The sequence below is a fragment of the Aspergillus lentulus genome (genome assembly GCF_001445615.1).
Source record: "Aspergillus lentulus DNA, contig: Alt08, strain: IFM 54703, whole genome shotgun sequence".
NCBI lineage: Eukaryota > Fungi > Ascomycota > Eurotiomycetes > Eurotiales > Aspergillaceae > Aspergillus > Aspergillus lentulus.
In genome coordinates this window covers 4,996,817-5,018,687 of record NW_028322118.1, presented here as the reverse complement: position 1 = coordinate 5,018,687, position 21,871 = coordinate 4,996,817, and the positions used below count along the sequence as shown (strand labels likewise).

General features: G+C 49.0%; 7 protein-coding genes across 7 annotated transcripts; 2 read left to right on the top strand and 5 right to left on the bottom strand.

The window, feature by feature from the left end:
- Nucleotides 1–1,553: 1,553 nt before the first annotated feature.
- Nucleotides 1,554–2,162, top strand: ALT_4841 (cupin domain-containing protein; the record flags this gene model as incomplete). The annotated part of the gene is made up of 1 exon (XM_033556968.2): nt 1,554–2,162. One exon carries the CDS (start codon nt 1,554–1,556, stop codon nt 2,160–2,162), a length of 609 nt encoding a protein of 202 aa, XP_033412859.2.
- Nucleotides 2,163–2,805: 643 nt separating this feature from the next.
- ALT_4840 (zinc-dependent alcohol dehydrogenase) lies at nt 2,806–4,355 on the bottom strand (the record flags this gene model as incomplete). Its single annotated transcript, XM_033556967.2, has 5 exons — nt 2,806–3,084; nt 3,137–3,717; nt 3,780–4,007; nt 4,081–4,176; nt 4,247–4,355. The coding sequence occupies 5 exons, from the start codon at nt 4,353–4,355 to the stop codon at nt 2,806–2,808; spliced, it is 1,293 nt and encodes a 430-aa protein (XP_033412858.2).
- Nucleotides 4,356–8,000: 3,645 nt separating this feature from the next.
- ALT_4839 (neutral amino acid permease) lies at nt 8,001–9,723 on the top strand (the record flags this gene model as incomplete). The annotated part of the gene is made up of 7 exons (XM_033556965.2): nt 8,001–8,167; nt 8,237–8,250; nt 8,307–8,379; nt 8,434–8,765; nt 8,830–9,188; nt 9,240–9,437; nt 9,493–9,723. 7 exons carry the CDS (start codon nt 8,001–8,003, stop codon nt 9,721–9,723), a joined length of 1,374 nt encoding a protein of 457 aa, XP_033412856.1.
- A 280-nt stretch (nt 9,724–10,003) lies between these two features.
- Nucleotides 10,004–10,763, bottom strand: ALT_4838 (LysM peptidoglycan-binding domain-containing protein; the record flags this gene model as incomplete). The annotated part of the gene is made up of 2 exons (XM_089599811.1): nt 10,004–10,180; nt 10,257–10,763. The coding sequence occupies 2 exons, from the start codon at nt 10,761–10,763 to the stop codon at nt 10,004–10,006; spliced, it is 684 nt and encodes a 227-aa protein (XP_089456149.1).
- Nucleotides 10,764–12,514: 1,751 nt separating this feature from the next.
- Nucleotides 12,515–14,632, bottom strand: ALT_4837 (catalase; the record flags this gene model as incomplete). The annotated part of the gene is made up of 8 exons (XM_033556963.2): nt 12,515–13,041; nt 13,090–13,285; nt 13,344–13,611; nt 13,663–13,752; nt 13,802–13,926; nt 13,979–14,140; nt 14,196–14,254; nt 14,314–14,632. 8 exons carry the CDS (start codon nt 14,630–14,632, stop codon nt 12,515–12,517), a joined length of 1,746 nt encoding a protein of 581 aa, XP_033412854.2.
- Nucleotides 14,633–15,579: 947 nt separating this feature from the next.
- ALT_4836 (M28 family metallopeptidase) lies at nt 15,580–19,218 on the bottom strand (the record flags this gene model as incomplete). The annotated part of the gene is made up of 5 exons (XM_033556961.2): nt 15,580–15,998; nt 16,053–16,904; nt 17,620–17,701; nt 17,756–18,897; nt 18,957–19,218. The coding sequence occupies 5 exons, from the start codon at nt 19,216–19,218 to the stop codon at nt 15,580–15,582; spliced, it is 2,757 nt and encodes a 918-aa protein (XP_033412852.2).
- A 795-nt stretch (nt 19,219–20,013) lies between these two features.
- On the bottom strand, nt 20,014–21,520 carry ALT_4835 (NAD(P)/FAD-dependent oxidoreductase; the record flags this gene model as incomplete). Its single annotated transcript, XM_033556960.2, has 7 exons — nt 20,014–20,095; nt 20,148–20,221; nt 20,276–20,693; nt 20,755–21,224; nt 21,274–21,321; nt 21,369–21,413; nt 21,467–21,520. 7 exons carry the CDS (start codon nt 21,518–21,520, stop codon nt 20,014–20,016), a joined length of 1,191 nt encoding a protein of 396 aa, XP_033412851.2.
- Between the last annotated feature and the right edge of the window lie 351 nt (nt 21,521–21,871).

Sequence of the window (21,871 nt, the reverse complement as noted above, 5' to 3'; positions counted from 1 at the left end):
TAAGAAAGATGGTGAGAGACATATGAAGAAGGTCCATTGCCATCCCAGGTTCAGTGCAATGAAGTCGCCTGCTATAGGGCCAAAGTGTGGCTAAAAAAGATAATGGCATGGTTGAAGAAAGGGAACTTAGCCTGCTCGTCGGAGCTAGAGCATAGAAACGGATAAATTTTCCACGCTCACCTTGGAAAAACATGTCGCATATCTGGCCCAGTGATTAGTTTTTTGATTCGCAATTTGAGTATGAACAGGACGTACGGTAGAACCGCCGATCGCAAGGGCAACACTCGCACTTACTTCGACAAAACAGTGAGAAGCAATCTGTTAGGAGTAGGTTTTGATATATCACTAAGCACTCGGTAGTACATATCGGTCCCACAGAAGTTCTTCCTCTTCTGACAATCCGAATTACCGTAGCTCTAGAAGCTGTTCGTTAACCGATTCGGGAGTTGTTCTTTCGGACGGGGACGAGCAACTCGTCCACCGACACCGTCCGCTCAATCATCTTCTGTTCATACAAGTACTGCACCAGTGCCTCCAAGGTTTGCGGTTCTCGTCCACCCGTACGGCCAATAATCGTCCCCAAATGTCTCCTGGATATCGTCCAATTCCTGACCCAACCAGGGTATCATATAATGTAACGCAGTCTTCAACTCCATTCTCTTCCGAGCCATCTCCTCCCTGTCATCCAAGGCCTGGAAGATAGACGGTGCCATGAATCAAGTGGGTTCGTAGTTTTCTTGGCGCAGGACAACCAGGTGCCTGATGGGAAACGCACCCAATGATCGAAAATCCTCTCAGCCTGTGGGTTTTGGATGAGTCGGGCAGAGAGGTACCTTGCAGGCCTTGCAATTCCAGTTATAAAGGCTAGCCTGCATTATCCATTGGACAATGATACCTCATTGACGATCATTTATACGGAGGCACCAAGTACACCTTATTCATAGCTTTTCCGGCCTTCGCTTTCTCCACGTGCTTACGAGAGCTACTACTGCTCTACGGAGTATTGCTAATGTGCAGAGTATGTGCAGGGCCGCGATCCGACTGGACAAAAGACCTCTACATGATCGAATAATGTCCAGCCACCATATATGACCCAAAGCATTGGGTTATCTTCCCAATGCCCTACTGTATGGGCCAGGGTTGGCGAGATGCTAGGCATCGCGCATAAGTGTTGATTTTGGCCGCGTGAGATATACATCATAATTGACACATCTTCAGCCATGACATGCACACGAGTTAAGATTTTAGTTGGGACTATGATGACCTTAAGATGACAGGGGGCTATGGCTACTCTGTAGGAAAAGCATTCCTGAGGTATGGTAAAGCTTTCGTGGTTCGTTAATCCTAACTTTACGCATAGTTCCGTCCCGGAACTGTCATTGCATGTTATTAACTGTACAATGACCTACCATTTGAGTCATATGGTATATGTCATGAACCTGATAATTTAAGTATGAAATGCTTGGAATAATTATAGAATATGCCCCAGTCTTAACGTAAGACATTGTTGAATGATACTCTACTATAAACCCTCATTGATCTTGGCTTTAATCATGTCAACCGAACAAAGACAGCCAAAGCCGGTTCGTCGCATCATAACAGCCCATGATCCTAAAAGCGGCAAAGCTGTCTTCAGCAGCGCAATTAGTGAACAGGTATCATTCACGGGGTTCCCTGTTCCCCCGGGCAAGCCACCAGTGACAGACTACGTTCTGGCCTACAATACAAATGTATTCCCTGTGAAAGGACTCTCGCCTCCAAGTTCTACAAACCCGGACTCCAAAGCCGATCTCGACATTAAGCAATATCAGTCCCAGCTCTCGCACCCATCGCCTTTGCCCCCGCCTAATGGCACATCCTGCACCATCATCGAGGTACCACCGGGCTCAGCGGTCCCGATGCACCGAACAACAACACTCGACTATACTGTTATAATAGACGGCACTACAGAACTAGTCCTTGATTCCGGAGAGAAAAAAATATTGAAAAAGGGCGATGTAATTGTTCAGCGAGGTACCGCTCATTCCTGGCGGAATGTGACCGAAAAGAGTGACAATTCTGGTGTTTTGCGTATCTTCTTTGTGTTTCTGCCTATTGAAAAGGTGCAAGTCGAAAGCGGACTCATTGATATGGACTTGAATCTGTCTCTGAAACAGACTTGAATCATGCAGCAAGGATGTATCTTGCTGCCAATTATTCTGTCTCTGACTTTTGAGGTCTTTGCAGCCTTCTCGATGCCTATCGGCAGTAGTCGCTCATTCTAATCACACTGTATTCTATAGGCTCTCAATGATCATGCTTCCACCACTCTCTATAGTCAATACACAAATTATTATGCCAGTGTCTGTCTTAAAGGTACCAATTCCTTTGAATTGGGCTGGTCTCAAAAGATACATTGCTTCTGCCAGAAATTCAAAAGAGTAGTTCAAGGAAATTCGTAAATGATTTGTCACTGGTCCAGGAGTCATTATCATTACATTGCGTCAATTACAGGCAATGGAATTCTTTTCTCTTAGTATATTAGCATAATATAGGAAGAGTTGTATGATCATAAGTCTCCCCACGGAGCTCTTGTTGGAGACGTCATTTCACTATGAGAAAAGAGAAGAGCGAGGTATTGTTGTCCGCTCCCCCAGTCAAAAATGACTTGTTTAACAATCTTGATCTTATTGCGATGACATGAATAGAAGGATTTTCACTGCTGTGTAGCTTGAGTGTCCAGTTTTTAATGGTGACTTCTCGGATGTGTGAACCCCATGCGAAACATCCAGATTTGCTAGTATAATTTCCTCAATGAAGTAGTACTCAAGGCACTGTTAATGGGGGTGATCCTGGGGATGGAGAGGCGGAAAATTTTGTCTGGATGAAAACCTTCTGCATACCCGGTTCGCGCTTATCAAACAAATCATAGACTTTCTCCATGTCCTCGAGCTTGAACCGGTGGGTGACCATATCCAGTGGGTGGATCTTGTCCTCTTGAATATATCTCAACAGCTCTTTCCAGTATCTTTGCACAGGAGCTTGTCCATTGCCATGGAGCTTGATCCCACACTCCATTAAGGCACCAATATTGAAGTGATTACACTGCATTGCAACGTCAGTGGGCTTGTTTCACCATATAAAAAGTACCACATACATAACCAGCATATACGCCTGTAATACCACAGTGTCCAAACCCACGGACAGACATAAGCATTTCATTGACCAGTTCAGATGTATCCGTTTCCATGCCGAGCAATCTCTGAAAGTAATGGGCCCAGCCTTTTTCATACTCACCAGCAGCGCACTCGATTGCCACATCAGGTCCGTGGCCGTCGCACATTTTCTTTAGTGTCGAGGGAACCGATTCACCCCTTGGGAGGTCTGTAAAGTCAATTGTCTCCAGCTTGGGCAGGATTTTCTTGATAAAGTCTAGTCGCCATTTTCCCTGGCCACCGTCAATGAGAATAACCCTCTTAGCACCGTGAAAGAAGCTGTATTCAGCTGCCATTTGTCCAACTGGGCCAGCTCCCCAGATTGCCACAGTGTTGCCTTCCTTAACCCCAGTGTCGACAACGGCATTCCAAGAGGTTCCCAAGACATCAGAAAGATAGAGTCCCTTTTCATCAGGAACGTCATCAGGCAGATGAAGGAGGTTCACGTCACCATAAGGGACGCGAACAAATTCCGACTGCCCACCGGCAAAGCCCCCTGTGAAGTGGGAGTATCCAAAGAAGCCTAAGACAGAGTTTAGTATAGCAGCCTCTCCAAGTTCACCATGGTTGTTTTAGGAAACCCACCGGATGTTCGTTGCCCGTACAGCTTAGTAGCACTCTCGCCTGTATTGGTCCGCTCACACATTGTGGACAACCCCTGCTTGCAGTAATAGCACTGTCCACAGGCAATTTGGAAAGACGCCACAACGCGATCGCCCACTTTAACCCTCTGGACTCCCGGGCCTACAGTGACGACGATGCCGCAGAACTCATGGCCGAGGATATCACCTTTCTGCAGCTCTGGGATGGCCCCTGCATGTCGGAAATGGCAGCGTATCAGCAGATCTAGTGACAATTTATTATCTCATGCAGAGTCAGGACATACCGTGGTACAGGTGTAGATCGCTTCCACAGATAGTGCTGCCTGTGACCTTAACTATGGCATCGCCTGGATCAATGATCTTCGGGGTGGCCGTCTCAACTGTAACACACCATATAAGCAGGAGGATCGAATTGATCGGCATGCTGGAAATGCAATACAGATCACTCACCAACTTTAACTGTACGGTTGCCTTGCCATGTCAGGGCTTTCATTGTTTGGCTTGGGTCGCCATACTTATCCCCGTAGTTGCTGAGGTGTGCGGTGATCGAGGTGGACATTGTGTATTTCCACTGAGAACTTCTGATTTAGTCGCTTTCCTGCTTCCTTGTTTCGATAGTCAAGTCTGATCAGCTGAACTCTGTGTGAAAAATCACAATGAGGGGACTGTATTAATTATCTTGTCTTAAGCGTCCCTGACACTATATCTACATCACCAGGTTATATCTCAGCCAAAACAGAGTTGGGATGATGAATCCCACCTTGATGTCATACAAATCATAAGCATTTGCAGACGTACCCGAGGCGCTTGGCCACAGTCTGGTTCTAGACCGGTTAAAAGCAACGGAATAAGTGTTTGCTCATAAGAAGTTCTATTGAACGCATCGTTACACTACTGTTTCTACTGCCCCTGGAATGGTTGTCTGGATACCTTCTCTGGTTGGTGGGCCTAAGCTTGACAAGTTCCTGCCCAATGGAATTTACTAGACATCCCGAACAGTGGAATCGATGTCCCTATAGTAGAACTATCCTTATTTGCTTCGAATGTCTGATTTACTAACATTTACTTGAACACCTATGAAGTTACAGCTAACTGAGTGTTGCGTACTCGCATGATGTTAGTTAAGTATGAGCCTAGACCATTGGCAATCTCCCATTTGCAGCCAATCCGTCATTGTGACAAATTTTAACCATCACAACTTGTCGCACCCAAATTCTCCGGTCACTATGTTATTGCATATTCAGATGACCATAGTTTGATAAGCAATGAGTTGAATTCCAATCTGGCGAACTGAGACTTCGGCCCATTCGAGGCTGGGTGTTTTGAGAGCGCGAGGAGAGACAAGTAGAGGACATCAACAATGTGTAAGGAACCATATATTCTGTCTGATGGCCCGTAGATAGATATACGCATATATCCGCAGTACTTTTTGTGTTATCCTCGGGGGATGCACCTTCCCACCCCAGCTAAGCTTATTTTAGCTCATTCAATAGGTAATATAGTGCAGCTCACCAGAACCCGCCTCAACCCTCGTTGCAGTCATCCTAGGCCAATCAGTACAGCCAAACATGTCATCATTGCACATACAACACTCCTCCACACCAAGACAATGGTAGATGCGCGTACTTCTGCTGCCGTTCCACTGAATATCACTCTTCAGGTCTATCCCGGAACCACTGCAGTGTATACCACGATAATCAGCGCAGCCAGTGCCACCAATGAAGGCTTCTCGAGATAGTATCACAGCTTTTACAGGTCAATGCACGTTCTGAGCGCCGGCCATAAACCCCACCCGCATCTACGAGGCGCAATCGGAGCCCTAAATGAATCTCTTGTGATCTCAGTCCACGGCGGCGGATTATATAGGGTAAGAACAACCAAATGCCTCGCTGGACCTTTGAGCTAACACAAACACGCTGTCGTCGGCGGAAAACAGAACCCTTGCATAGCAATTTACCAACACTTATGCTGATATGGGCATTCCTACATTTCTGACGAATGTCCTTTTCAACGGGATTCGAGTCGTATGCTTCTATAGCGGAGGTAAACCGGCCCCCGGGGCTGTGCTCTTCGTCATCGACCACGCCGCCCGCTCATTTCATCGGAAGAGGTACGCCTAGCCTTCGGAGGTGGGACCAATAAAAGGATCACTCTCATTATTTGATGCCCCATTTCAGCATTAATTGATGTTTGAGCTCGTCGAGCCTGATCCCATGATCCTCGACAAATACCATATCCTTCTGTCCTTCACCACGCTGTCTGAGGCTCTCTGGTAGGGGAGGAAGCAGGATTCAGTCATGCTGTTGACTGCATATTTTGACAGCATACTCCCGCTCCTCCGCAGTGGCAAACACGCCACACAGAGTATAATGATGTGACAATATTGGCAAATCGAGATATTGCTAATCTCAACGGACCTGCAGCATCCCTTACAAATAATAGACTGTTCGACCAACTCCTCATCCTCGCCATTGCTGTCATTAACGTACTTAGTGAGCGAGTAACTCTGATGCCACATTGTGACTGCGCCGTCCTTGTCACCCAGACCGGCGAAGACATCCCCAAGTCGCCGAAATGCCATTCCATCATTCAACGGATCATTGTCGCTCAAGAGCCGAATACACTCCTACCTACTTGTCCCCATATATATTGCTCTCCATTGAAGTTACGTCGTCGTCAAGCCATCCTTCGGTTTGAGGAGAAAGAGCAAAGCATACTGCCTTCGCACATCTCACTTGAGCCAGATTCCGAGCGCCATTTGGCAACGCTTTTCATTTCGACCAATCCGAGCTGCGACGTGGAACAGGTAGCCCAGGTGAGCATTTCATCCTCTGCATATTGAGGGGTGTTTTTTAGACTCTCTGACATGTCCTTCAGAACGTGTCGGATCGTCTGGGAGAGACGGTTCAGTGATTCATCCAGTGCTTTCCGAATGCTTCTTTCGTCCCGCTTCTTGAGGAACTCTTTGAGCATGAAATCTACCCATACAAACTAAGCTACCTTAGCAATCAGGTAATCACGGCAAATTCTAACGATCACTTACCATCCCCTGAGCCCCAGTTGATAACCTGTCCACTGTTTCACTTTGAAGCCCGTTTAAGATAAACTGACTTTGATAGGAACCAGCAGACGCTGAGTCTGGTCATTTTCTCTCGATAGAACAAACCTCTATAGGCTCTTCCCCCGCTCCCATATCCTCTCCTTTCTGCCGATCTTCATTTCGTCGGCCGACTTGGACAGCCGCCCAAGGTCATCATGCGCTCCTCTTTCCTCACTGCTCTTCGGCTCACTGCAGTGATTCTCCCTGTTAAATTGTCATTTTTACACAGATGAACAATTGTAGAAATGCTCCCAAGCCTTGGATTGGTCAACCCCTTAAGTATCGATAATAGCCATGATCTCATCGGAATGTTCCGCAGTCACGTGGATGGAAAAATATATTTGCCTCCCACCCTGCTACTTGCTTCTAATCGCCTTCTAATTTATACACACTACCTTGTTAGTAATTGAATCTCTGTTTATTATGCCGAAGACACACAGAAATTAAGGAAGCACCAAGTAAAAAAAGTGAATCATAACTGAGCAAGTTGAGTGGGATCATGCCATATCTAAAACTTTGCAGTCGTATTTCTGGAATGGCCGAAGGATTCTGCCCGTCATCTGGGGATTTAGTGTTACATCGGCCAAACTCTAAAGAATTTAAGGCTTAGGCTCAAGACAGGTAGGCAGCAATTGATGAAAAGGAATCATGAGCCCTGCAGGCGCAAAAGACAGATTGATAATCTTGACAAATGAAACGCGGAGTCCCCAACCTGGCTACCGGTTTCCTCCAAATTCCAGAATCATTTCAGACTCGATAGACGACGGATACCCGATATCGGTCCGGGTGGCCAATTACTGCATGGAGAAGATCCATCCAATGACCTTTTGGACGAATGGGACCTGCTGTCCAACTCCGAAGCCAAGCTTTGTGGTGGGTCTTGGTGAATTTTCATTATGTATAGAGAATCCAAAGTATGGGGCGACGGAGAACTTCGCCTCACACCGGGGTGGATCGGCACCAGTACGGAGTAATGAAAACTTAGTTGTCGAGTCATATATCAGCAAGGCGATCCGCCCTGAACTGCATTCACTCTCTTCCAAGCTTGTTGCGCCTTTGTCCGGTCTCTCTTGCCTCCCTTGCTAGTGATCGAATTGAAACACCATGGAGGCCATCAACGCGAACCCTCCCGCATACGGGAATGAGAAAGTCGAAGAGACCAAGTACACATCGGACTATGAGGAGGAGGGCCAACTCAAGACTGGCCAGGTTGCAGATGCCTTTGGAAACGAGGAGTCTGCAGAGATCAAGTATAAGACGTTGAAGTGGTGGTATGTGTTGGGCAACCTCACCAGTGGGCTCGGATCTTTGCTGACCTTTGCTTTTTTTTGTTAATCTAGGCAATGCGGCTTGCGTACGATATTCTCTCAAAGTGATCGTATTTTCGGCCTCTAACATTGTTTGATATAGTCATGATCTGTGAATCCGTTTCGCTCGGTGTGCTATCCCTGCCGGCTGCTGTGGCTGCTCTGGGTCTTGTCCCGTAAGTGCTTCAATAGCGAAGGTGTAGTTATTGCCGTTACTGACACGTTTGCAGAGCTGTCATTTTGATTGTCGGTCTTGGTCTGCTCGCAACCTACACGGGGTACAACATTGGGTTATTTAGAGAGAGATATCCTCAAATCCAGAACCTTGGGGATGCCGGAGAAATCCTGATGGGCCCTATTGGCCGGGAGATCTTCGGCCTGGGTCAATTTCTGTTTTTTATCTTCGTCATGGGAAGCCATATCCTGACCTTTCGGGTCATGATGAACACTATCACTGAGCATGGCACCTGCTCGATCGTCTTTAGTGTCGTTGGCATGGTCATTTCCATGGTCCTTTCGATCCCCCGTACCATGAAGGGGCTGACGTGGATTTCGTTTGCATGTGAGTAGTCCATTGAGGTCACTTGGAACTGGGACGTGGGTTGGTACTAATCCGTATCTTACAGCGTTCCTCAGCATTTTTGGCGCCGTCATGATTACCATGGTCTCTGTCGGTGTGCAGGATCACCCCGGCCGTATTATCGAGGCGACAGTCGACACCACTCTCTACTCCGGATTCCAGGCTGTTTCCAACATAGTTTTTGCATACTGCGCCCACGTTGCCTTTTTCGGCCTGATCGCCGAAATGGAAAACCCCAGAGATTTCAAGAAGTCGCTGTTCATGCTTCAATCCTTTGAGATTTGCTTGTACCTCACTGCCGCCGTGGTGATTTACTACTTTGTCGGCAAAGACGTAGCATCACCGGCTCTGATCTCTGCCGGGCCTGTGATGAAGAAGGTCGCTTTCGGCATTGCTATTCCTACGGTGCGTCTCTTTTCCTCTGCTGCCGGAGCATGCATGCTAACTAAGTATTAGATTGTTGGAGCCGGTGTGGTCAACGGTCACGTCGGTCTCAAGTACATCTATTTCCGTCTTTGCCATAAGTCGGATCTGATCCACAGCCGTAGCAAACGGTCTGTCGGAATCTGGATCGGTCTCGGTCTGACTTGCTGGGTTGTTGCCTGGGTCATTGCAGAGGCTATTCCCGTGTTCAGTGACCTGAACGGGTTGATTGTAAGTCAAGTTCTATCCCCGGTTCATTCTGAGACCTACGCTAACCGAGATATAGAGCGCGCTCTTCGCCAGTTGGTTCAGCTATGGGCTCAGTGGTGTCTATTGGCTTCATCTGAACTATGGGCAGTGGTTCGCCAGCCCTCGTAAGATTTTGCTCACCATCCTCAACGTGTCCATCGCCCTGTTCGGTCTGGCCCTCTGTGTCTTGGGCTTATATGCATCGGGCACAGCCATCCACAATGATACCAGCAGCAGCAGCTTCAGCTGTGCCAATACGGACGCTTAGTCCTTTTTTTGTATATAGTTAATTGTAAATAGACATGTCCGTTTGACACGCAGTTGCATTAGAGCCATGATTTTTAGAGCCATGATTTTCCATACTTGATATGTTAGCCTCCTAACATCTACCTTGAAAGTTCGTAAAATCTGTTTCGATACGACCGTCGTGGGGGTAATGTTACCCATCATGCCTGTTCTCCAGTCTACAAGATCTGCTATTTACCGGAGTTTCAGGTAGGAGCGGAGCGTGTTCCTGTCCGCCAACTAGTTCTGCTCCAACGGAGACATCAAAGGTTGGATGGTGGGTCATCGACCAACGGCCTGCACCCAACACGCAGCGTGATGATGGCGTAGGATAGCCCCAGGGCTTCATCTGCTGTCGTTCCCACAGCTGAACTGCAGTTGTAATGAAAGTTCAGCGTGATGGTCTGCCCAACTGTCGTACCATATTTCTCCTCCAGGTCCTTGAACATGCCGTAGGTGAATACCAATGCTGTAATGGTGCAAATCCTTTGCATACATTGAGGGACTTTGATATACGTGTTGGCTCGCAGGACCTCGTCGGACGAAGCCAGACTGAAGATTCTCTGCGTTTTCTGTCCACAGCGAGCCGACCGTGATGTTCAACTTATACAGGGCGGCTCGGTTGATGGGGCCATTGGTGGCAGTGGTACAGTCAAGACGACCACCATAGATGCAGGTTGCAGTGGTGTTCTGAGCTTGTAAGACACACGTGTCATTGTCTGGGTTGCTAGCTGCATCCGGCATGATCAGAGAGAATCCAGGGAAGAGATATTTTGCGTCCATCAGCCGATTCGCACGCGTGATATTGCAGACTCCGCGACCAAGTTTTGCCACAATGCTAAAGATGCTATCACCCTCCAGAGCCGTATAATAGAGAGTAGTATTGGATGCCTGTTGAGGCGCCACATGAGGCGCAGATAGAGCAAAGATGGGGCTCTGGGTGCCTTCTGGCCTACCGCTGCATCCATACCTGCGCCCAGGCATCGATGGCAACTTCATATCTTCCATGGGTAAATGGCGCATTGAGTACTTCTCCAGAGACTATACAGCGCAATGCGGGGAGTGCTCTGGCGTCTTACCAAATTCGGTAGTGAAGCCCGACATTATACTGGATGTCTTCAAGTGTTGGCGAGCGTACTTACAAGGTTTATCTGGGCAACTTGCATCCTGTATAAATTCCGCAACTGAAGGAAGAGGACCTGAACTGCGTGTGCGTACACACTCCGATTTTGATTGTTGAAGGTGCTTGGGTCTCAACGGGCTTGATCACACTTGACACTAGACATTGCAATGAAGTTGTTACTGGGCTAGTTGATAGCGAGGTTTCCGTTGAAAAATTGATTGGGATAAACCCCAGAATGGTATGCCAAATGAATGGTGACTAGATCTCTGGTCATGTTGGAGGACCGATACCGTCCTTGTTGAGTCGGGGTTGGTGCGGAATCTCAGTACTACTTGTGTGCTAGTGATTGGAGGCATTATTTGTATATAAGCACATATTCGTTTCGCCTTCAACTGTTTCTCGCAGGCATTTGACTGCTAGGACTATTGGAGGCTCAACCCTAAGGGGCCTCTTGAGGCTATGGAAAAACTAAGGCGTCATCATCACGAAAATGGTGTCAACTGGTGCTATACCTGGAACACAATAAGGAGCGACGTGGATAAGAGTGATTATCTTCCGAGAATATCTCCGAGGCCTGTCATGTTCCTGGATTCACGTATGAAAGTACCTATGAACCCACGAGTAAATGAGCCGAAAGTCCAGGCCTTGTGGCTTGCCATAAGAATCGTTATAATAAACACAAAAAGTATAAAGCCATATATAACGTCTAGGATGCCCTCCAGACTGCAAGCAACAAGTGCAATATACCATCCACAAGCACACCAACATCGAAGATGATAGCCAATGTTAGCACGGTCCTTCCCCTACTGCCTCTTTTGGCCATGGCAATGCCTTCGACACCAGGAATGGCCATCAACAAACGATCAGTCACCTGTCTGAAAGTCGGCGCTGTTGCTACAGCCACTTGGATCAATAGTGCCGGGCAGAGCTGTTCCTTTGTCGGGGTGGTCGGAAGCAATTACGGTACCAACAGTGCTGGAACGGGGGAGTAAGTTTAAGCTGCACTTTGCTGAGGCGTCTTAGATGCAGTCTGGCTAATCGGACAAATCTTTCAGTTATTCCTGTAATGGCCGATGTGGCGAAGGATGCACGGGGACTGCACTTGGCAATGCGTATACACAAGACTGCTTCTCCCATGATATCTGCTCCTATTTTAACAATGCCAGCGGAGGGTCAAGGTGTGTCAGCTTTGATGAACTTCGACTCCACGAACACCTATACTAATGCTATTCTAGTGATCCGAACTGCGGAGCTGCTTATGATGCTGCAGTGGATGATTTTCTTCTTGGTGTTGCAGATGGATGTTCGCAGACAAATCCAGCTTTGGCAGTCTCACAACCAACTTCGACTCCTGTCTGTAAATAGAGCTCACTTTTAGCCTTTTAAGGGCCTTGGTTGGGACGCTGTGTCTCTAAATGTAGCCAGCCTGCTACCAAATCATTAGGAATGTTCATGGGCATGTGCGTCTCTCGGGCATAATATTGTTTCAATGGATCATCGGGATACTATATTTTGGACTGAACTTAGTAATATCGAGACGATTATCACTAGAAATTTTGAAAACTTCTGGCAACCTCAGTGCCTGGGCCCTTTTCATCCCTCTGATCCGACAACCATCACATACTATAGAACTATAACAGACCGAGGATCACTAATTGTAGACAGGCATTGCTGGAGACTTGCCGACCAAAATATCGGTACTCTTGCTAGGAAGAAACTTGGCCTCCTTTCCTGCTCGCTCAGCACCCTGAGCCTGGACCTTCACCTGGCCGAAATCGAACTTCTGCTCTGGGAGTAGATCATAGACGCCTTTTGCGTACTCCGGAGCAATGCAGAATAGCTGTGCTAGGTACTTGAGCTGAATTTCGGGGTACTCAACCACCTTGAGCATGCGTGCAGTGTTGGAATGAAGATGCTCCCTTGCTCGAGCATCCATGACCTTTTGGTATAGAGCACGCGGCTGGTCATACTCCGACGACTTCCCTTCGTGGTAGAAGTGAGACTTGCGACTCACAGTGTTATCTGCCAGCTGGTAGGGCGCCTCGGCAGTATCCGGTCTGAACTTGTGCACGAAGCTGTTGGGTGTGTATTGAGGATTCATCGCGTGGTTCGCGTCGACCCGCAAGGGTCCGTCAAAGTTGAGTGAAGAGTATGACGAGGCCATGAATGGGCAGTTCACTATGCCTGTTAATTTGGCCCCCCCGCTTGAGAAGACTTTTTACATACCAGGTACTTGATGCAGATTGACGCCAATCCGGTGATACTGTGCGTCACGATAGAAAAACATTCGGAACTGCAGCAGAGGATCCGGGCTGTCCTCAATCCCCGGCACCATGCTTCCCGGAGAGAAGGCGGCTTGTTCTACATCTCGGTGGAAGTTCTCAGGGTTTTTGTTCAAGACCAGCTTGCCAAATTCATGTGGCTGTCAATGTAAGAGTCAGTGACAATATCCCGGGGCCTAATCCAGGTGTTGTACGTACGGGGAACTGGCTCTTGGGCCACACCTTGGTGACATCGAATGGATCAAATCCCAATTTGGCAGGGTCAGCTTCCTCTGGTTTCATCATCTGGACATGCGCCGTCCAGCTGATCTTTTCGCCCTTTTCAATGGCCCGATAGAGGTCACGCTTTGAGAAGTCCGGATCCTCACCACAAATCTGGATGGCTTCCTCGGCAGTGAACTGCTTTTGTCCGTGATCTGCGATGAAATGGTATTTGATATACACAAACTCGCCATTCTTGTTAACCCTGTCATCGTCGTCAGTATGTATACCCTCCGAGCAAGATCTCTCTACTTACCACTTGAATGTGTGACATCCGTATCCATGTTGGTTACGCCACCCCACAGGCGTGCCGTGGTCGCTGAAAAACATCATGCCTGCATGGTTTCTATTTTCTGTTAGTGCGATGATCTCGATAATCTCCATGGCCCGCTCACCCTTCGGGAGTATTTGCGAGCAGATCGAACAGGGAGTTGTAGTCCAGCAGAAAGTTCTGCGGATTCCGATACTGGGAGCGAATAACATCGGGGCCTTGAATGGGATCACGACAGAAGAACACGGGCTGTATCGCCGCTGTTAGTCGCTGGCCTGCGCAGGAAATTGGGCAGGCATACAAAGTTCAATCCCACAATGTCATAGTTTCCCTCGCCGGTGTAGAACTTGATGGCAAATCCCCGTGGATTTCTCGCCTCATCGGGGAACTCTCGGCCCAGAGTCACAGTCGAGAAGCGGACAAAGACTGGAGTTCTCACGCCAGCAGACCTCAGGAAATGCGCCTACAATATTAGCAGTCTGCGTTGGCTCCCTATTGCCTGTACGGGGGTAACTTACTTTGGTGAGCGACGATACATCTTTTGTGGTCTCGAAATAACCAAATGCTCCACTGCCACCTTGACGTCGTTAGCTCGAACGACAATTGATGAGGCTAGCCTCCAAGGTGACAACTTACAAGGGTGGACCATCCGCTCGAGTGGCTTCGAGCGATTAAAGTGCTGCTGCTTTTGGAACAGAAAGGTATCGGACGCTACGGGTATGCCTCCCGCAGTCTTACTGTGGGCTGGGTCAGGAAACGGAATAGCTTCATTGTTCGTAAAGTACGGTCCATCATCCGCTCTCTTCCCTGCAGCTTGAACACCGGTTAACTTTGCTGCAGTCTTTGCCGGGCCATCGTTGGCGCCCTGGAACAATGAAGAAAGCTGCATAGGGCGAGGATCAGCTCCCGCCGCCCCGACGGCCTCGCCTATCGCCTGAAGAGGATGAGATGCCATTGCAAGTATTCAGATCGGATATATTTCTATCAGTTCAAATCACAGCTTGTCGTGCTTGTATACACGAACATATATACTTTAATTTGATGGTCATCATAGTGACTCGGTAGCTTCCGCTGCTCCACAAATAACGGGATCAGCATGACGTTCGCCCGTGCTCGCATGCAATAACGAAGGAAACCATGATTCAATACTGGTTCATCCTGGAAATTAGTATTGATTAAGCAGGAATTGAGTCAATTGAAGTGATTTGGCAGTCCGCGTTGGGAAACAGCCAAATTATGGAAGCATTACCCGCACAATGGTCATATATCATTGTTAGTATCGCTCGGTCAGTAAGGTAACACCCACCAACCAAGACAATTCGATTCGTTCTAGATCTGGATAAACTTGCATTTCCCTGATACTATGCCTGATCGATACGAATTACTCCCCATCCATTATAGGTAGATCCGGTTCCCATCCCAACCAATTACCAGCCAGAACCAATAGCGTCATGGGTACTACTACCTGGAGACATGTCCAACGGCTAAAATAGGTTTGAAGTATAGCTTTCAGTGAAGCAGGCTTTGGTGGACGAAACGAAGCTTAAATGCCATAGGAAATAGCCGAACTGACCATGTTGTTGCTAGCAGTCATTTCGACTCTATCTTAGCAGACTTTTGTCTATGCTCTTCCGTGCTTCAACCGCAGATAAAGTCGCCGAGCCTCACGTTTTAACCTCTGTTGTTGGATTTCAATTACCGAACTTGTTCCCTCTTGGCTCTTGAAGCAATGCTGAAGCGGCTATTGACATCCTGTCACGCTTTTTGTTACGATGCAAGGGAATCAACTTTTGTAATAGTTGGCTAATTATCATGCTTCATGCTAGTACAGCCCATGATGATATTCCCATATTCTTTACCCAATGCAATGTCATTAATCATTAAAATGTCGCTGGAAGCGGGTCAGCTCGCAGCGTCCCACAATGCGTAGCCCCATTCCCAACCAGCGCAGTGTCCGAACGTCCGTAATTGAGCATCTCTAGGTTCGCCAACGGCCGATCTGGGAGCGAAGATCTCGGAACCGGCCACATCCTGACTGTACCACTGCTGCTTCCAACCAGGGTTGGGCTGGTCGATGGCCGGCATTGCCCGCAGCCCTTGCAGCGTGTCATCTTTCGTACATCTTTCTACGGACCAGAGTTGAGGCGAGGGATTCCGGACGACCCGTACTGTATCCATGAAGGAGGACTTGGAGGATATCGCGTTGCATGCCAACAATCGCCAGCGATCTTCCCGGCTGTTCTGGGAGAGGACCTTGTATAGGAAAGTAGGACCCAAGAGGACGAGATGATTCAAGTAGATGCTATAATCATTTGTATCGTCTATGTGCCTGTCAGCATTGGAGACATGGGTATCTCAGATGGAAAGAAACGTACCAGAAGAACTGGGATATAGCTCCCATGGGTCGGCCGGCAGCGAAGCTGGTCTCAGCGACCTCCACCGACTATCTATGCGAGGAAACTCCTGCTGGATTTCGTCGAACATGCGCTTGTATTCGTTCCGCACGAGAACCCAAACCGATCCAAACTCCTCCACCTCCCACGGAGCCATGGAGTCGAAAAAAAGCCGCCACATTTCGTGGATAGTGAAGTTTTTGTACCAGGTGGAAGACGTCCGCTTGCATGTCGACATCGACGACTCGCAGAGGTCATCGGCCGGCTCTGTCCACTCTCGTGCGCCAAAGACGTTGCAATATGTTTGTAACCGGCACAGCGCTCGCAATATCCGTGCTTTTTCCGTTGGTGAGAGTTGCAAGGGAGCGGTTTGCTGCCGTGGAAGGGGTTCGGCTTGGCTCGAACGTCTCGCATGCGAGCAAATGGAGTTCAATAGTGTCTGGAACGTTTGATGAAGGTGAAGAAGGTCGATACTATCGGAGGGGTTCAGCTTGCTGGGGACTGAATCGGAGATGCGCTGGCGATCGAGAACCTCGATGATTCTCTGTTTGTTGGCTGGTTCCTCGGCATGGAGACCGGCAGATTGAATGGCCATAATCGGTTCTTCCAGCCCAACTGCGCCATAGTGCTCGCGTACCAGGCGATCGAGAATGCTTCTTTGGGACAAACGGTAGGTGCTCCGGTATGCTGCGGAAACTCGGATAAGATCGTGGAGGGTTTCAACATCTGGCATAGACTCCAGGATGTGAATTTTGAGCTCAGCTGGAAGAGTTTCTAACGCCATGGTTGTATAGAGGTGCACGAGAGGATAGGAGTGAAGCAGGATGACGTAACCTGATTGATCATGTTATGCAACTGGAGCTGTAGTTGTCCCTGGGAATAGTGGAAGGAAACCCGGGAATATAAAACAAGTCATAGCTGGTAATGTCTGAACTTGAAATTTGAATCATACTCCTCCTTCCTACCTTTCAAGCACAAAATTCTGGGGTAAAGAATTCCCGCTGATGGCTTGCTACTATTCTTACTCTCCCCACAAAGCACTAAAATGGTGTGGGCGAATATTGGGGCCGAGGATATCCAGAGCTCCACCGGGAATGACGGCAGCCAGGAGGCGGTCATACCGGAATGAGTGCTGATAGGCTCTGCTCCCAGCAGGGGCTTTATTGTTAGGTAAAATATTGGCTTCCGCTCATCATCTGACATTGTGAATGAGCTCTAGCTACAGTCGTGTTCAGTTCTAGACCAGTTGCGTGCTCTGTCGAAAATTTCAGAGTCAAGAGGATCGTCCTTGGCACCAAGAAATGCCTCATCATGACTTCCCCCCTTACTGGGCTTTTAGGTAATAGATTCATTCTATGGATCAGATGACGTCAAATAGCTGGGACAACCTTTCTTTCATCTTCAGCCAAACGGAGATTGATTGTGAAGTCGTTACAGGCAACTCTGCGCCAGAATATCTAGCTCTAGACTATACAATGCAGCAATTGACTCAAATCTACTGTCTGTCAGTACAGCAGAGCGTGTCCATGATACTTTCTCTGCTCGTCACCCTTTATCACAGATTCTACTCCGATCCTCTTCGGAAAGCCATCGAATGACCGAGCGTACGTGGCAATCGAGTGGGCGACCAGCTGTGTACATATCAGTAATCGTTCTCGACTGTAGAGAGACAAAACAACACTTACCTTGGTATTCACCTCCCAGGCAGTGAGGTTGACATTGCTCACGTCGTCACAGAGCTGGTGGTAGCAGGGATCAAAGGCCTCTCCAGCGACACCTCCGAACATCTGCTGCTCTTCCTCTGTCTTGATCACCTCAGCTCCAGTAGCGATTCCGCCGCCGGGGATGCCATTCCGGATAAACGCATCATAGTCGCTTCGTCCATCAAATGGGATGTAGGTGAAGTTCAATCCGTGCGCCTCATAGAACTCGGTGTAGAGGTCCCGCAGCTGTTCCGATCCGACTGGGTTGACCGCGTTGGTGGCGTTGTAGACCTGGTAGGCAAAGTTGGGCGAGGCCAGCATGTCATAGTCCATAAACAGCCGGATCTTCAGGTTCTCAGCCTCGGACAGTACCGATACATAGTAGTCCGATCCGAGCAGTCCTTCCTCCTCCGCAGCCCACCACGCCAGTCGGACACAGTTGTTGACCCGGTACTGAGGCAGCAAAGACGCGATCTCCAGCAAGGTCAAGGAGCCCGATCCATCATCGTTGATGCCAGGTCCTTCCATCACGCTGTCACTGTGTGCACCGGCCATCACGCAATTGTCGGCATCTCCTTCTTTGGTTTGCGCAATGATATTGGTGGTGGTGATGGTCTCCACCGTGGCATCCATGTAGGCGATTGCATCGACCTTCTGGCCGTGTCGGAGTCGTTCCAGGAAGGGCGCCGCATCACTATCAGAAAGACCAAAGGTAGCGACATGGTCGGGAGACGGAGTGCCCAGAGTCCCTCCGAGGCCGCCTTTTTCGTTGTTGAAGATCACCGCAGCCACGGCTCCGGCCTTTCCAGCCAAGGCGGACTTGGTACCAAAAGGACAGCTGCCTCGGCTGATGAATGCGATGGCACCCTTGAGCTCTGCGGGGTAGTCTGCCGCGTCACAGCCCAGGCGTGAGACAAGCACCAGCGGTCCGTACACCGGTTCGTGGTTCTTGGTGGGGGGTGTCAAGCCCATGGGGAGAGCAGACTCTGGCACGGTGTGGCCTAGCACCAACCGTGATTCCACCACATTGCCGGTAACTGCAGGAAAGGTCTGGTTGGAGATAGTGTAGTAGTCGTCGAAATCCGTCAGAGTCGCATAGATGTAGTCCAGCGTCCCCAGATGGCCTGTGGTCACGTGAGTAAGTCGCCTTGCGATACCCGACACCAAACAAATTCAAACGAACCTTTACTGCCAATCACTCGTGTGGGATGGTTATACTCGTCAGACCCGAGTTCTGCGATGCTATATAGGTGCTTAGCTCTGTTGAGTAGCTTGCCGACATCGATCTGGCTTTGCAGCGCGGAGGAGCTGATCAACTCCTTCCCAGCCACCGGAATTTGGGGTTCCGAGGCACCGAAGAGAGGGAGCTGAAGAGCGGCAACTTCTCCTGTGATAGCAAGAGCTGTGGCCAAAAGGTGTACTGGTAATGCTAGCATTCTGAACATCAGTACTGGTGTGCAATTGTCAAGAGCAAGGTCATGCTGAAGGAGTAGGAATCGGAACCAGGAATCAGGGTGGTTCAGGCGTCAAGCATCGGGTGTGGGGCATTGCTGGCAAAGGGAGTCCAATCACTGATAAGCGTCGCTACAGCAACAGATGAGATAGATCGACTATCTCAGTCACCCGTGCTATCTGTAAAAGGTGATAAGACCGGGATAGTATCAGCAGTATACCTTGGTGACTTAGTCTACCTAGGTACCCGAGGCTCTCGTCGAGACCCAAGGTATCCGATAGACATGCAGGGAATTGCCAATCAGCAGTCTACAAGAAATACCAAATTGATACTCCTACTTTAGAGATTTTGGGTCACCGGGTACCACACAGTTGGATGTAGGGAGACTGTGGCCAACCCAGCCCTTCCAATAAGAGTCTCTCACACATCCTCGACACTCTCTACCTACCAACCTTCCATCACCCCTCTACAGCCTCCACGGCTACATCCTCCAAAGATATCCATCGCCTGCACCACTCCGTCCCGGCTCTTAGGATACATATGACTCCTTCGCTGTCTCCTTGCTCTGTTTCCTGGTTGAACCACTGTTTGCCGTGTTCCAGCAGGCCGAAGATGACCAGCTGGGTGATTTGGAAGTCGCATTTTCTCAAATATATGTCATTCCCTCTATATGTAGACGGCAAGTTATTAGACAAAAGCTATTGGCCATGGCAACTTCTGGGGACAGAGGTCAATCAAAGACCGTATAAACGAAACGTCAATCGGGTATCATCATATGGCTTGACTACTACAGATGGTACGAGCGAGTGTTCTCAACCTGAACGCCCAACTTCTCCCACCAGCCTTCTACTCCCATATCCACTCTGCCACTATACATATCGATCAGTATCATATGCCGCAACAGTCATGAAGGCAACTTACTCGGTCTTCTCGTTTATCCAGGGTTCAGTTTGCCTTTCTGCCGTGTTCGGATTGCGGAAGATGACATTCGATTTCTGGCGCCAGTGAGCTTCAGCCAGCCCTCATCTTTTTTTGAGTATGGAACTTACCATGCCAAGGGTGAGGTGAATGGCTGCAGGCGGCGGTACATATTCTTCCTCCGCCCTCCGTCCTTCAATCAACGCTTGGATATTCCTGGCGACCACGCCGGCCTGCATGGATCCTGGCCGAGCGGCCTTTTGCGCACCAGTGTCGGCAATGTCACCCACGGCGAAGATATTCGGAAAGCGTTCATCTTGAACTTGCAAAGTAGGCCGAACTCGAATAAACCCATTATCCGGATTGATCAACGATCCAGAGCTCGAAGGGGTCAAATTGGTCAAAAGGTCATTATTGGGCCGTTGGCCCGTTGCGAGAATGACGAATTCCGTCGAAACCTTGCTGCCGTTGGTCAGCTGCACATCAAATGGTTTTCCATCGGTAGGGAATCCTTCTGAAGGTACGCTCGCGCGAGCGCTGACAATAAGTCTACATAAATCGACTCGTCAGTCGAAGTTCAGTGCTGGATAAGACGATCACGTATACATACCGGACCCCTAGCTCGTCGAATCGCTTTTTGATTAGCGCATGCAACTGCTCATGGAATTGAGGCATGACTCGTGCCCGAGACTGTACAAGCGTGACGTCTTTATCGGGATAGTACTCCTTGAGGTCTGTCGCCATCTGCACCCCGACAGCACCTCCACCGACAATCAGGATCGACTTGGCCCGCTCGATATCGGCCTGGTGGTTTCGCAAGTACTCGACGGAGGACGCCTTGTCATCATTTTTCATGCCCGCCGGCTGGGCGAGCCGAGTTCCAGTGGCAATTGCTAGATAATCATAGGGGATCTGTTTGGAATCCTGCCACTGGCGATCCAACGTTACAAATTGTGGGTTTACCGAAAGTACTCGCGCTTGGACCACTGCATGTGTGGATGGACGAGGAACAGTGGAGAAGATTCCGGTGTACGGGATGAAAGCTTTATGTTCATGACCTGGTACAATGGCAAAACGTGGCTGAGATGGACAGGTTAGCGACATTGGGATACAGAGGAAGAAACCTTACAAAAGCAAAGAGATGGTGGAAATGGCTATGCGGTTCAATCAGGAGGACCTGTGGGAGTTAACATGTGTATCCAGGCCGTGGTGGATTATAAGTACCCGATGTGTTTCTGGAATGACTCGTGCGAGTTCCTGAGCAGTGGCCTTATACAACTTGTCAGTATGATATTCATTCTCCGTCTCGGTGAAGGACGTACTCTTCCCACATAAGACCCTCCCACCACAATGATATTCTTCAAAGGTGCTGCCATGTCGATCCGATGTTCTTTTGAGCTTCTGTATTGGTGTCCAGATTAGAGAATGAAGAGGATGAGGAAATGACCCCCAACTCCGGGGATGTGCATTTATATATCGGCATTGAAGGATCGGATACACACCCGGATCAACAGGGCAGAGGCAATACTGATTGATAAGAGTTATCAGATCATCTTTTCTGCCCGGCAGTTGTCAGTTCCGAGCATCATATCTCCGAGGTTTGAGCTGTCCTACTCCATTAGGCATGATGTCCGAATACGCCGAGCCCGACCGCTTAAGGTCTTATCCGGCAAGCCCCAGCGCACAGGTTAACAGCGATTGCCCGCGGTCTCATTCGCGATACGTCT